This window comes from Engraulis encrasicolus, chromosome 19 (assembly GCF_034702125.1).
Source record: "Engraulis encrasicolus isolate BLACKSEA-1 chromosome 19, IST_EnEncr_1.0, whole genome shotgun sequence".
In the NCBI taxonomy this organism is placed as follows: Eukaryota; Metazoa; Chordata; class Actinopteri; order Clupeiformes; family Engraulidae; genus Engraulis; species Engraulis encrasicolus.
In genome coordinates this window covers 39,007,688-39,023,924 of record NC_085875.1, presented here as the reverse complement: position 1 = coordinate 39,023,924, position 16,237 = coordinate 39,007,688, and the positions used below count along the sequence as shown (strand labels likewise).

The 16,237-nt window shown below is 39.7% G+C and overlaps 1 protein-coding gene across 1 annotated transcript; it reads right to left on the bottom strand.

The window, feature by feature from the left end:
* Positions 1 to 4,917: 4,917 nt before the first annotated feature.
* LOC134435416 (cytochrome c oxidase assembly protein COX16 homolog, mitochondrial) lies at positions 4,918 to 16,237 on the bottom strand. The gene is made up of 4 exons (XM_063184353.1): positions 16,052 to 16,237; positions 15,672 to 15,749; positions 6,318 to 6,386; positions 4,918 to 5,574 (listed from the first exon to the last, which is right to left on the bottom strand). Exons 1-4 carry the CDS (start codon positions 16,112 to 16,114, stop codon positions 5,461 to 5,463), a joined length of 324 nt encoding a protein of 107 aa, XP_063040423.1. The 5' UTR covers positions 16,115 to 16,237; the 3' UTR covers positions 4,918 to 5,460.

The window sequence follows — 16,237 nt, the reverse complement described above, 5'->3', positions numbered from 1 at the left end:
CTTCACAAGAAAAATACAAAAACATACACTAAGAGGACTGATTCAGTAATCATTCACCACAATTAGCCATAGATTACAACAAGGATTACAACTGCAGGTTGTAGGCCCTAAATTGGTGTAGCATGTCATATATTTGTAAATTAGCATTATTGCGCTGCTCAACTCATTTGTTTTACACAGCAGTCCTTTACATACGGTCCTTTAAATTGCTCGCTGTAGCCCTTTTCCTTATTCATTTCCTTAATATCATTGTATGTTTTTCTGCAAATATTAAAACTTCATTGGCCTTGGTTTCAGTTACTTCATGTACACTTGAAATGTCCCAATTATGAGAGAAAAGAATGTAGTGGACAAAAGGCTACAGTTGCCATCCAACCACAGTTAAGTAGCCTATTATCCAACGAGGCAGATTTTTAAAGTAAAATACATCACGCAAATCACATAACATAACCTCTTCATTTTGTTTAAAGAGCAGAGAAACCGTTTCACAGGCACTAAAATCAGATAGTAAATTAAACCCACTGAGGATAGAAATAAAATGTGCATCCCAACCCTCTCTCCCTCTCTTTCTTTCAACCACACCCATTGTTTTATTTTCATACCTCCGTACGCTAGAACATAATGTATGTTCTCTACAAGTCTTCTGTTGTCCAGTCTTGCACTTTAAATGTCTGTATGAGCAATGTCTACGTCCATACTGTCTATGTCCATGTATGAGTACTGTCTATGTCTATACTGTCTATGTCCTTACCTAGATTAGTCTATGTCTGCATGGGAGAGCAAGAAACGCAATTTCAAATTCTTTGTATGACCAGTGCATGTAAAGGAATTGACAATAAACTTGACTTGAACTTGAACATCATGCATATGCCACCTTCTTCACTGCAGTCCTTTGTGGTGTTGAAACATGCAGAGGTCTGTTGAATCAAACACAAAACAACAATCAGGACAAGTTTCAAAGAAATCCTAACCACAGTGAAAAAAATGCTGTGTTAATTTAACAATTAGAGAGTACTTCAAAATAAATACACTCTAGAAGATGTGAAATCGTACCACAGCACTACATTAAATCGAATCATAACATTACTTTTTTTCTCTATTATGCATGGACGACACATTCATGCAAGGGTAGCCCATCTCAGATTTGTTGTTAAAAAATGTATTTCACTAGTACTGTACATCATAGTAAGACTTGTATTCTTTTTTAACTTCCTTAAATACATTTTTCATGACGAACTTCCAAACTTACATGACTGATTATGTTGTAAAACTGGAAGCTACAAAAATAACAGTAATGTAGTGTACTTACTTGCATGTATGCATCTGTCTAGCTGCTGGACAAATGCCTGAAAACACAGGTGGGAAAGAGGGGAGTACAGCTTACACTTCATCCCCATTTCGATGGGAAATAATGTGACCACCGTGACCTGATAGGGTTTAATAGGCCTACTGAGGGGCGCGCCCACCAGGGCTTAGCCAATAGTTTAATAGTTCAATAAAATTCAAAAAAAGGGCGGCAAGTGAGAACTGCTGTGATGCCAGAGGTGACTGTTGCAGAAACGAAACTAAACCTCAAACGACTGATGTGGAGATGAGGGACTGTCTAGTTACAGTAGACACACTGTTGAGCAACTGATGTGGTTTTCGACACGTTCTCTTTTAAACACTGGTAAAACACTGTAATACCTAGTCTTAAGAATAAAAGTAAAATCATTTATAGTTGCTGGTATTGCAATCACAGCACATTGCTGTATGCTCCCATAAATAAAAATGATGTAAGAATCAAACCAACAGTAGCCAAGAATAATTGTTGCTACAATGTAATGCAAAATGCACTCAATGAGAACTACTAGTTATAGTGATATACTGTGGGATTACTGATATACTGGGGGATTTGTGCTGGGTGGGTAGGTGTTGGTCACTGACTTTGTAATGTTACTGTTTCTCATCTTGGGATCGGTAACACTTTAGAATAACAGTCCCTTAAATAGCTTTATAAAGACGTTGTCAATAATGAATAATCAACAAAAAAATGTAACATGCATGTAAATGAGGAAGAAATACTATGTTAACTCGGCAGACACAGCACAGCTGCAGCACTCCTGGAAGTTTGCCCTCCAAAGAGAAAAAGAGACGAAACCACTAGATATAGAAGTAGTATCCAATAGGCAAATGCACATCAAACTCATCCACTAGCATAGCAGGAGCATTAATAACGAACAGAGAATCGGGGCAGGGCGGGGCGGGGAAGGCTAAGGGGATTTCCATCTGTGCCAGTCCCATCAGTGCCAACTCATCTTTAACCTGTTAACCTATAAACTGCTGTAGGCATATTACTGCTACACAGTAGGCCCAGCCAAGCAAGGGACTCTTAGGGTATTTCCCAAAAGGGATTCAAGCTAGATGTTACATGCACATCAGACAGCTATTATTCATTTTATCCTGACTGTATTCCCCTGTATTCCCAAAAGAAAGTCCCAGAAGTCTGCTTGCGTGAGCCAAGAGAAGGTTGACGACGATTGGAGCAAATAGGTGCAGAATCTCTATTACCTGGGACTTTGAATATCTGAGAAATAGAAATGCTTCAAAAAATACATAGTTTCCAACTATACAATCATATCAGAGTATTGTTGTCTCTGGATTAATAAAGCACAAGTAGTTCTTTAAAATAAATAGGCCTACGATAGCAGGCTTTGTTCTGAATGTATTGATGTTCTCTATGTACGGTATCTTGATCTTTGAATTTCAGCCACCTGAAATGAACTGATGCGATTTATTTCCACTATGAAAATGAACTGCTGTGTTTGAAAGGAAAATTGCAGCTTGTTCCGAGTTTTGGATACTGTATGAAATTATTGCAGTGTCTTTGCAGTATGCTTGTTCTTCCATGCCCACAATACTGCTACAATAAAAAATCTGGAGGTCATTTGTTTACTTTTTTAAATGAATTAGGCTACAGGTTTAGGCCTACAGATGGTTTCCTACCCTCTCACCACTGAACTAAGACATTCAGAAACAATACTGATTGTTACAATAATGATCATGTTTGTCTTACTTTGTGCAGTTTGTGGCATGTCAATTTGCCTACCCATTCAGCCAACAACTACTATTATTAATTTCATTTCAATGATTTTTAGACCAATACTGTTATTCATATTAGTTTATTTGAGTGTGTTTAGTTTGATCAACTTCATAACCAACATCTGAGGCTTGAAGTTTGCCGAGAACCAAACTGCTACCTAATCTGGATCTCACCAGATCTGTGTGTTTCAGCACCACTCTGCCAGCTCCACTCCCAGGCGGAACCACGTTCGCCTCATGAGTCAGGCTAACGGCTACCATCCACTCAGCCACTTTGCATTTGCAGTTAAAACCGTTTTGGATGGCATAGAGTTACAACTGACTGAGGTATCCCTGCAAGGTAAATATTTGTCATATCATTGTGTAGTGAGGCGAGTGTCGCACCCCCCCCCCTCTCCCACACACATACACACTCCCCATCCCCCAAAAGAAAGCAGCAAAAAGGAAAAATAAGGCAGCCCTATGCACTTTAACCTGCAATTAAAATGAAATATCAAATAAAATAAAATAACATTCCATGAAGTTCAGCTGTAAGCTCTATATTCCTTAATTTGACCAGAAATACATTAACTTAGTGTTTCATCACAAAGCAGGTTCACTAAAGTATTGTGCCTTGATTATTTTCCATTTATATCTAAAGAAGATAACTGAAATCATTTTGTAGATGTACTAGATGTGAAAGTTTGAAAAAGGACCCAATTTACACAATTCTATTAGAATAGATATTTTTGCCTTTGAAGCACATAAAAAACATGAAATAAGTTGCATTTAAAAGCTAAGACCCTCATCTTGCATTAGAACGTGTTCAGCTCTAACATTCACATTTTTGTTAATAAAAATCCCCTCAAATCTTATGAGCCTAAATGCTGCATCCATGAAGCTTCCTGCGCCTGGGTTAATATTGCTTATATGCAGCATCCAGCATCAATAGCTTAAATGATTTTGTTTTTAGTGGATTATCTAAGAAGCATACAGTAGTCATTGCAGTATATAAATTACCAATTACCTTAGCTATGGTTGTACCACCTGATGCCTCAGACCCCCAAAAAACATTGACCCCACTCAGTATTGTGAAGACACAGGTAATCAATCTTGCCATAAGCCTGCAGAAATACTTCATATGTTTTAATGCCTCTGTGTGTAGGAGCAAACATTTGTCTGTGCACTTTTTTGTATCTGTATTGCGATGTCTTGTGTGTACTGTGTGTGTAATATGCATTAGTTATACTTTGTACTTTTATACGGAAATAAAAACATCCCATCCCCCCACAGGCTAAAGTACATATTAAAATTGCATCCTGTTCCTCTCCTGTAGAATGTGCCATCCAGATGTTCCACGCCTCGTAATTGATACAATTTTGAAATGTTTTCCCACGGGACCTCAGTAATTTAAGGACAAATGCCATTCTCTACTCTGTACAGACCTGCTCAGTTTTGGACAATTACCAACATAGCACACATGGGGCCTATACTAGGAAGCTGGTTCAGTAGTAAACCAGGCTGAGTAAACCTACAGGAAGTGGTAAACCTGCTAATAGATGTACTAGTAGGCATCATTTAGTTAAGAAAATTAGGACTCCAGCCTCTTCACTTACCTCCACCACAGTATGTTTGTAGTATACCTGCCATGATGTTGATGTTAGCACTCACAAACACTCCCTCTGTTTGCTGACTGCTTGGGCAAGATTCTACTTGCCAAGATCACTCCAAGGAAAGCGGAGCCAGATCCTCTGTTCGAAAATGAAATAAAGTGGAGGTCCAGGGACCGGTTTATCAAACTGACAAAAGGTCATTAGAATTATAGTGTTAGGATGTGTTCAAACCAGGAGGAGGACATTTCTTTTTTTTCTTTGTTTATTAAAATAAAAGTATGATAATGCACTCACAAAGGAGGACAGGTGGTATAACTGACATCAACTCAGTTTGTCACACAGATGCATGTCAGAAGTCTATGGACTTATCCCCAGCACTGATAATGTGCTTGCACACAAGAAGCTCACTCAATCTCACAATCTACGAATACAGAACCATTCTCTTTAACAAGCGGTCACCATGTTTTCAAAACACATACCCTATCTTCAGCCTCATTTACTCCATTGTATTCTCTGAGGCATCTTCTGTGTCCAACAGCAGACCATCAAGGTCTGATGAAAGGCCAGCAAAAAAGGCCAGGTGATTTGAAAGTTCAAAGTTCACGTCAATCATCAGACACAGGCCTCACAACACGGCAGAATCCACATGTCCTTGTTTACATGCACGACTGCAGAACCATGCTCAGAAAAAGGACAGAGTACTTCTGTTGGCAGTGTGTGTGTGTGTGTGTGTGTGTGTGTGTGTGTGTGTGTGTGTGTGTGTGTGTGTGTGTGTGTGTGTGTGTGATTAGGGTTCCTTGTTAAGTCGTGCTCTCTGCTGTTCCTGGTATTCTCTGGATTCTTCCCAAGGCCTGGGCCCACGAATATTCTTCCAGCCATCCAAGTTAGCTTGCTGAAGTTTCTGTAACGTGCATAAGTACACATAGAAGAAACATTTAACATTAACAGGGAAAATCTCGGAAGCTACACACAGAACTGCGAACCACTCTCATTCACTCAGATTTGTTCTCTCTCTGAAACACTCAGTTAATTTGGCTGATGTTACATATTGCTACTAATATTATATAATAAGACAAATTATGACAAAGATGAAAAAAATGAAGACATATATCACCTAATATTTAACTACGTATTGAAATACCAACAACACAATGATACAGTATTCAATGAGCAAAGCATAGCATAGCATCAGAAGGAATAGTAGGGCAGCGTAGAGTAACTTTATTGATCCCCAGAGGGAAATTAAGGTGTCAAGTAGCTAACAAACACACACACATAATGCCCACATGGACATTTCAAGACACAGATAACACAGGTGACAACTGGGGGAAGGAAATAAAGACTAAAGAAAAAACAAAAAGGCAATTGCGCAAAAACAGAACTACTGTAAGACATAGTTTTCAATAAAGAACATAAATCCTGGTAAGGTGCATGAATACATTGTGCAAAAAATAAAGTGATCCTAAAGCAGTACAGTAAAAAGTAAAGTGTGTATTACACAGCCCATAGTCCAGGAAAGCAACAAACGTTCACAGTCTTGCAGTTCTCATATCAAATAAATTCATCATTTGTTGGTTAAATAGTCAGTTTCAACAATAGGTCTATTACCGCAGGTTGAGATCAAATAACTTGTGTGTACGTTACCTCATACTCTTCCTCCAGGATGACGGCCTGTTTCTCTGGGTTTATTTTGGCCTCAAGAGCTGGGTCCAACTGACAAAATAAAGAGTGGCAAGGATTATACAGGAGTCAAATCCTGGTGGCAAAACCTGCAGCAATAACTTCCGTTATTCAAGGTCAGTGAAGGAACAAACAGTCTTATGTAAACAATAAAAGAATATTCACTGATTAATCAACATTACTCACCACCAGTGACCTAGCCTACAATCTATTCCCATTCCTTCCTAGCCGGGCTGTGCCCTCCTAGTGACGCAACAGCTTCAGCGTTGCTACCAGTCAGGTCAAGAGCAATGCAAGTACAAACCCCAACTCCGGTGAAGTTGGGACGTTTGGTAAACAGTGAATAAAATCAAAATGCTATCATTTTCAAAACATTCAATCTATTCATTAGATGGAGAATAGTGAAAAGACAACATATTAAGTGTTAAAACCGAGAAAAAATATTGTTTTGGGGGACATATGTACTCATTTCTAATTTGATAAATGCAACACGTCTCAAATAAGTTGGGACGGGGATCAGTGAAATTTAGTAAACATCCAAATAAGATAAAACAACAAAGAAGAACATTTCAAAATGAATTGTACTGACGGACAATATAGGTGCCCAGGTATAAGATCATCACAGAGAGGCTGAGTCACTCAGAATTAAAGATGCAAAGGGAATAATTACCATAGTTATTACATACATTTTTTAATTCCCTTTGATTTACCACGATTGAGTGTATATAAGACATATTTTTGTTACTAAAATCATTGTATAGGTTCATGACATCATGAAATATATATTGGCTGTAGTCTCACTCTAGCACTCCAGGAATTAGAGCTATTGAAAATTGACCATATTAAGAATGCTTAATGCGTGCAAATGATACAGGGGTGTAACATTCTCCTAAGCACCTGAGCTCACTTGAAATAGACCCAGAAGACATGGGAAACTGTCCTTTGCTTACAGAAGTCAGCAGAAGTTGTAGAAGTCCATTCTATTTGACAATAATAGAGCATTGCACATCCTGTGCTACAGTGAAAATGGACCATCCAACTTGTGTTAGTGCTAGCTTCAAAAGTCAGCCTCCATGATGGCATGCGGGTGCAGTAGTGCATTGGTTAAGATGTTCTCACTCATCTGTAGAGTTAAATATAGTGCTGAATGGTATAAATGGGTTTTAAACAGCATGAAAAGCCACTCATGCATTATATTTTGAAGGGAGATCTTCGATTACTGCCACATAGTAATAGTCTAGGCAGAATTTCAGAAAATGTGCTTATTTAAGGTCCTGAAGGCAAATCATGTTAATTTTTGGTATACAACTGATTTAGGGGTATTCAAGGGTGCTGAATCCAAATCTGCTGTATACCGGGCGCAAAAATGTACGGAAATGCCTCAAACGGGCAAAATCCAATATGGCCGCCGACACCAGGTTAAAATCTCGCAATCCCTTTTCTTTTTGACTAAACAAGGTATGAATATGAAAATAAGACTTATTTTTAAGTTTTCATATATGGGGAACCCCATTCTGTCATCAGATTTAAGGTCAGATTTGAAGAAAATGCTTATATAATTGACTGGCAGCTTTTTTTAAAACAGGGAGTCTCATATTGTCAACGATTTTTAGCATTATGATCAAACTTTCAAGATCCACAGAAAATAATGTCTGATGTCTTTGTGAACACCAATACTGCCAGAAACTGCACTGAACTGTCTACTTTAACCTGAAAAAAGAAGTTTGTGTCTACCTATTTCCATTCTTTAGTTACTGGCAGTAGAACATGGGATGACACCACCAAAAAAGCACTGTTTTTTGACCCAAAAATGCTACACTTCTGTGTCCATATTTTTGCTTGCAGGATAAAGTGTCTTTTTAGTTTTCATGTTTGGTTTACAGCATTTCCATGAGTTTTAAAAGATGCTTCACTTAAATCTGCTGTATACCAGGCTCAAAAAATCCCATAGTACCTCAAAATGAAGGAATCCAATATGGCCGCCATCACCAGAGATATACAGTACATGTCTGTGATTAAACAAGGTCATCTCTTAAATATATTATGCCAGCTATAGGTTTTCATACATGGGGAATTCATTGCTGTGCTCGGGTTTAAGATTTGGATGAAAACACATGATTTAGACCTGCATACATGTTTAAGACTGTTAATAAATTGATAATTTATATTGGAATATTTCCCCTATTTCAATTTAATCCGGCATTAATTAAATGTATTGGTCTTAGATAACATATCTTGTTTTCGAATAGGCCCCCGGTAGAGTCCATTACAATACGAACACTGTCACTGAAGAGACAACACTTACTACCCACATACACTACATTCACTCCCTCATCCCCACCCTGTAGCCACTCTTAATGTAAATAACAATGAAGCATAACATTGCAATATTCGGACGGACCACACATTGAGAGAGCACATACACACACAAGTGTGGCAGAGAAGACATTCTTATTGGAACACCAACGTACACATACGTACGTATACAGGCGCTTTAATATACACTCAGGCAGATTTCAATTCAATAATTGAGTCATTATACCATGATGAAATGTTTCCATCTAAAACCACGTCCCATGCTCCCATCTTTTCAACCATAAAAGTAAGTGCACACACGAGTCTGCCTAAATAATTCTTTTTATACAACTTTACAATGGAAATCACTGTTTGCCAATTTTATTGATGTGCTCATTCAGTCTATGAATAAAGGAGGATTGAGTGGTGAGCTGATGTGTAGAATAGAATAGAATAGAATAGAATAGAATAGAATAGAATAGAATAGATTGGAATAGAATAGAATAGAATAGAATAGAATAGAATAGAATAGAATGGTGTTGGTCACTATGCACATGTTCAATGAGATTGAAAGCAACACACTTCAGAGCACACATTTAATTCACAAAACAGTTTTGGTGAGCAGAATATACAACTAGAAAAGCACCCAGAGTGTGCAGACCTCCGCCAAGGATGTTGATACTACTGTGCACATATATGAGTGTGTGATTTGTTTAACTTTTGATTTGAGAAAGTTGAGGAAGTTTGCCATTCAATATAATATAAAGAGAAAGGAGGATTAGAAAGTCTAACCGTTCGTGTAACCGAATCCCAAACGTTTCCACTGCGCATCCCCTTCTACATCCCCCTCCCCCAACGACATCAAAACAACCTAGAAACAGACCCTGAACGTCATACAAAATACACGTGTTTTTTGATGTTGATGAACGTCGAGCAAAATGCAATAGCCTGTGCTTTTTGTAATGAAGGTTGTTTGTAATTAAGGTGCTTGTTAACTTCTCTAAATAGGCTATAGAGTGATAGCTTTAAGCCTCATGACAAATTAAAAGCAAATATCGTTGTCAATTTAAACATCCCTCTCAGACTCATGGCGAATGTTTTAGGCTATTAGGTTATAGCAATTGTAGGCCCTATTAACCTAATCTTAGCCTTATGCGCAAAAGGTAAAAATCAACCTACTTGAAAGCTTGTAATCACGCGCTAGAACTGCAGCCTAATTAGTGAAGGGAATGTAATGATTTTGACCAACAGCACTAGCCTAAACAACCAAAGAAGGGTTAGGCCTATTTTTTTGCCTACGATGGTATGCATTATTTAGCCTGGCTCTCGCGAGACCCCTAGTGCTTCGTGCATCTTCGTTACACTTCGTGAGCTCGCACAATCCATCTGCGTGAGAGCCAGGTTATGCATTATTGTCATGGGTCACTGGTTGGTCTTGGCGTTGTCGGCTGAAGTGCATTTTCCTCTCCGTGTTCCTCATGGGAAATCACTATTCCCCGTAGTTATTTAACTATTCAGTTCACGTAGGCCTACATTGCTGTTGCGCTTTGATGTCCATCTCGCAACTGTGGTTAACTTTAAATTCAGTGAAGGGGGTGTAATGCATTTGACCAGCATTGTGAACTTACACAGCCACAAATTACATATTTTTGGCGATGGTAGGCTACCTAATTGTCAACCAAAATGATCTGCGGTGGTCACTGTCCATCTCGCTCAGTGCACTTCCACTTCACACACATTTTAGGCAGCGGTAATTAACAGGATTGCTTGTTAACTTCAACGAGGGTGTAGCCTACATGTTGCCAGCTGATGAGCAACTGTTTAGGCTGATGTTGGAGCTGGCGTCAAATGAGACATTCGCAGCCCGTTCCGTAGGCAAGGCTACTGCTTAGAATGGCGCAGGCAAATCCGTGTGGAATATTCGCCGGTGCTCGGCCATTATGCATCCTGTCGGGCATTGTGATCCCTGTCCATCTCGCAAACAACTTGGGGTTCACTTTAAATGTAGCTAAGGGGATGGAATGAATATTACCAGAATTGTGAACGTACATTCTTATTTTGGCAAGGGAGCCTAATAAATTCGACAGCATTGTGAACCCAAGTCACAGTCCACAACAGCATTGTGAACTTACACGATCACATATTCCATATTTTTGACAACGTAATTAATTCGACAGAATTGCCAACCTAAACTATCTGCGGGAGTGGTCACTGTCCATCTCGCAACAGCAATGATAAAAATAAAGGCCAACACAATCACAAATTCCATATTTTTGGAAGCGGTGGTCATTCATTTGACAGGATGCTGCCTGCGGCTGAGCAACATTATGAAATGCACTTGGCGTTGGAGCTGGAGGCGGAGGCAAAGGTTCCTCCCTGTTGCTGAGAGAAGCGCAGGCACGCCAGTGCTCTGTGCTTGGGAGCTCGCGCGCACCTTGTGGCAGGCAGTGAAATAGCAGGGAACGAACGAACGAACAAACAGGAAAAAAAAATAGCAGGGAACGAACGAACACAGACAACACAGAGACTCAGGTGATCACATAACCTCCTGGCGGAGGTAATTAGTAGTGCCAAAAAAACCATGAACAGAGCAGGGAGTGCATACGGGGTGTGTGTGTGTGTGTGTGTGTGTGTGTGTGTGTGTGTGTGTGTGTGTGTGTGTGTGTGTGTGTGTGTGTGTGTGTGTGTGTGTGTGTGTGTGTGTGTGTGTGAATATATACACAGAGGACATACTCATGTATTGGTACTCATGTCATACTCATTGGTATCCAAGAGTTATTGCATCGATTGTCTTGCTCAATGTAGATATTACAGTAGCGGTGGCCCACTCTGCAAACACAACTATTTTACATTGTGCTGTATCAATTAGTCTATTGCAGAACACCAGATGGATGGAAAGAGATCATTGGATTGAGGGATACCAATGAATGGTCATTCTGTGCATGTGCGTGTGAAATGTGGTTATGGCCCTTTGTTGAGTTGTTTGGTCCTTGCTTTGACACACCTGTACCAAGAGGACAGCAAGGCAAAGAGCTGAGGACCCGGTTGGAGGCTGTCCTAGATAATGTTTTAGCTCTGTTGATGCAGCAGGAGGATTAGAGAGGGGCTAACTTTTTTCCTCTTGTAGGTGTGCCTCCTGAAGGCCGCAATTATCTCTTTGGTTTTCTTTGCATTCAAAGATACAGAAATGATTCTCTGTATACCAGACTACCACCTTTTGCTGGCCACAGCAACTTCCATCTGGAGCTACGCCATAGGCATAGAGGTCCAAAAGAGTGGAGTTATTTAAAGAAATCCTTGCACTTATGACACATTTTGTGTCACATTTGTCTGAGCTGCGCTTTAACTATTCACAGATTCGAAAAGTGACTCATTGGAGCAGTCATTGTTGCTGAAAGAACTACTTTTTCACTTATTTAACTTCTCACCACCATACATTTTGACTGTGTCACATCTCTGAAAAATCAGTGATCCTGATTGGTTCTACGGTATTGTGGTTTGCGATCAGGGCGAATCCGAAGGATGAAAAAGTGAAGAAAGTGAAAGCCCATTGGGAAAGTCCAACTCCCATTGTCATTGTGACACAGCACTCCACAGCACACAAGTGAACACTGCACACTGCACACAACGAAATTGAATTTATGCCTCACCCGTGCAAGGGGGCAGCCCTCAGTGGCGCCCCATGGGGAGCAGTGTGGTGGGACGGTACCATGCTCAGGGTACCTCAGTCATGGAGGAGGATGGGAGAGAGCACTGGTTGATTACTCCCCCCACCAACCTGGCGGGTCGGGAGTCGAACCGGCAACCTCTGGGATGCAAGTCTGACGCCCTAACCGCTCACCCATGACTGCCCAGGATTATAGCTTATCTACTGTACATGATGGAGTTGTAATCCCATGTGAGGGAACCAAGTGATAGGTGAAGCTTAGATGATGGAGCACACTGGATGAGAGAAGCACAGTTGTGTGAGGGACACCATGGGGGTGAAGTGCAAGTAAGGGGAAGGCAGCGTGATATCACTAGGGTTGTGGGTGTGCTCTGACTGTCCCACTTATGATCCAAGCCCTTTGGAGTAGAAGTCAGAGCCCTAGGTTAACTTATTCTCAATTACCTCTCCTCCTCTCCAGTGATTTTGAAGGAGTTGTTCGCTTAAATGCGACAGCTATGTATGCCCAAGACAAATTTATCTTATTTGCAGCAACTGAATGACTCCATGTACTCCATGCCTCTTCTTGCAGATCCAGAGGGGGATGAGGCACTCCTTGGGGCGAGCACAAGTTGTGATGTCTTTTCATGCTTCGTGAATGGCAGATACAGGAGTAGTGGGACTAATGCCCCATTCAATTTCATCCATCCCGTTTCAGTGACTGACAGGAGGACAGGGTGGAGTAGTATGTGATCCTGCCTCAGTACATTGGCTTGATAATGAGGGGGCACAATATGCCATTGTGTGGCTTCTGATGTAGATAGCAAAGACTCTATGACTAGGACTAATCACTGCAAAACAATTCCATTGCTTTCGCTACATCTGCAGCAAAATTACAATGTAGTGCCTGGTGTTATGTAGTGTCTAAACATGTAGTGTCCAAATCACTGAGTAGGAGGAGCTTGATAATGATGGGAGATAGCCTAACTATCAAGAAAGTAAATATTTCACAATGACATCAACCTGTCTTTTGTTCCACCTTTCACCTTTCTACCGTTCAAGGATTTAATCTAAACAAGGCAATAAAATCAGCAGACAATAACTTCCCAAAACTAGATATTCATATTAGATGAAGGTACATTCAGGCATACAGATTTATCTGTGTATAGTTTTGTCATAATGGAAGAGGTGGGCTGAGGTGAACACATTTCATTGTGCATAAGCAATTGAAATAAGACAAAACATTTCAATAGAAATTAGCCTGTCAGTTAATTGGCATGAAAAACAATGGTTGTAAACATGAATTCAGACTACACTGAACTGCCTGACTACACTGACTACCTTTGATTATAATTTTAAATTTGATTACATACATTATTTCCCCATGTATGAAAAGAAAACATATAGCTACATAATGTTTTTAAGAGTTCACCTTGTTTAATCAAAGATATGTATATCTCTGGTGACAGCGGCCATATTGGATTCCTTCATTTTGAGGCATTATAGGATTTTTTTGAGCCTGGTATACGACAGATTTGAATTGAGCATATTTCAAAACCCATGGAAATGCTGTATACCAAACATGAACACTATAAATAGGCACTTTGTCCTGAAAGAAAAAATATGGACACAGAAGTGTACTATTTTTGGGTCAGAAATCAGTGCTTTTTTAGAGGCGTCATCCCATGTTCTACTGCCAGTAACTAAAGAATGGAAATAGGTAGACACAAACTTCTTTTTTCAGGTGAAAGTAGACAGTTCAGTGCAGTTTGTGGTAGTATTGGTGTTCACAAAGACATCAGACATTATTTTCTGTGGATCTTGAAAGTTTGATCATAATGCTAAAAATCGTTGACAATATGAGGCTCCCTGTTTTAAAAAAGCTGCCAGCCAATTATATAAGCATTTTCTTCAAATCTGACCTTAAATCTGATGACAGAATGGGGTTCCCCATATATGAAAACATAAAAATAAGTCTTATTTTCACATTCATACCTTGTATAGTCAAAAAGAAAAGGGATTGCGAGATTTTAACCTGGTGTCGGCGGCCATATTGGATTTTGCCCGTTTGAGGCATTTCCGTACATTTTTGCGCCCGGTATACAGCAGATTTGGATTCAGCACCCTTGAATACCCCTAAATCAGTTGTATACCAAAAATTAACATGATTTGCCTTCAGGGTTCATCTTTTGGGAAAATTGACCCTGACTATAAGGTCAAATTGCATTCTCTACTATGTTTTAACAGTTTGGCTCCATCATAAGGACCAGCAGGTGATAAAATGGTGGGCTTTTGGTCAAGACCTGTCACACTGTAAGCACTACAGAAAGGAAAACGTTGCAAAACATGACAAGGAATACACCCACCATTTAAGCTGGTGAAATCATGTCCAAGATAGGAATTAACACTGTTTTTTATATAAAATCATCTCATCGGTTAATGTATTTAACTGTTAAGTGTTGTCTTTTGTTTTGTTTTTAGTCTTCCTCGACATTTGCTGCCATTTATTGTCCCTGTCCCAACTCTTTTGAGACTTGTTGGATTTATCAAATTAGAAATGAGTACATATGTCCCCCAAAACAATATTTTTTCTCGGTTTTAACACTTAATATGTTGTCTTTTCACTATTCTTCATCTAATGAATAGATTGAATGTTTTGAAAATGATAGCATTTTGATTTTATTCACCGTCTACCAAACGTCCCAACTTCACCGGAGTTGGGGTTTGTACTTTCTGAGTTCCCGAAAATACGGGACCTCCTCCCACTTTGTCAGTTAGCAAACAACCATAAGAAAACCAAGGGAGGCGGGTCAACCATGCCGTTTGGGAAATGTTGATTGTTATGCTCTTGGTCAGACCAAGTCTCTAAGAGATTTGAACGTCGATGATAACCAGGCTAATTCCTTCCTATTCTTTTTTTCTTCTAAACCTTCTTATTCCCTAGTTATTTATTACCTTAGAGACTCACTATTATGCCTGGCCACCATTTTACTACATGGTGCTCTGATTTGAGATCTTACAGATTGTGACTATTTCTCTTTTATTGTCAAGTGGTGTTTGTATTTGCACTGTGTCCTCGATGTATGTCTGTCTTATGTGTTCTATGGGATCTTTCAAGTCTTTTTACTTGTCCAGCTCTTTGGACAGCTACCTCTGTTGTATGTTAATGTGCTTTATTGACTTGACTATTAGTCCACCTCATACCCCTTATCTGATGTGTTATCCCTTTCTCCCCCATACACACGAGCCAAAGAAGTCTCTGTACTCTGTACTACTCGTGACAGGTATGGGTTTGAATACTGCCCAGCCATGTCGTCTACAGAAATGAAACATTTTGAGTGACCTTGCTTGCAGAACAGGTGCAATCAATAATGTACCTTTTTCCGGAATTTCTGGGCATCGTATCGGATCTGCGTGAACTCCCGCAAACCAAATGAACCTCCAACGACAAGCAACTGGAAACACACAGGAACACAGACATACATGACTGGCTCTGTTTGACATGACAGACCAACCTATTCCAGTTTAACCTTCTACAGTCATTGGAACCGAATCAAGTTAGGTAGATGCTAAGGTCAAATGCCAAAAGCGCATTTAATTGTACAACCCGTGAAGCAGAGAAATATTCTATATAACACAGATGTAACTGGCCAGCTAAGTAGTAAGTTATGTTTTAAAATATTGTTTGTTAGCAGCCAGCTACGCAGCTAACTGACACCAAAACAGGAGATGATTGCCTACTGTTTAAGACGCTTACCAGCATGGGAATGCCATACTTCAACGTCTTGTTCTTCTTAAAGTATGATAAACGGTTCAACATGATCCTTCTAATTAAAAATAATGACACGGCATTTTAATATCAAAGAAATGATGTGTATGTTGACTAAACTGAACTCATTTGTTGTCACTTCCTAACATGCAATCCTGCATGCAACCGCATTGC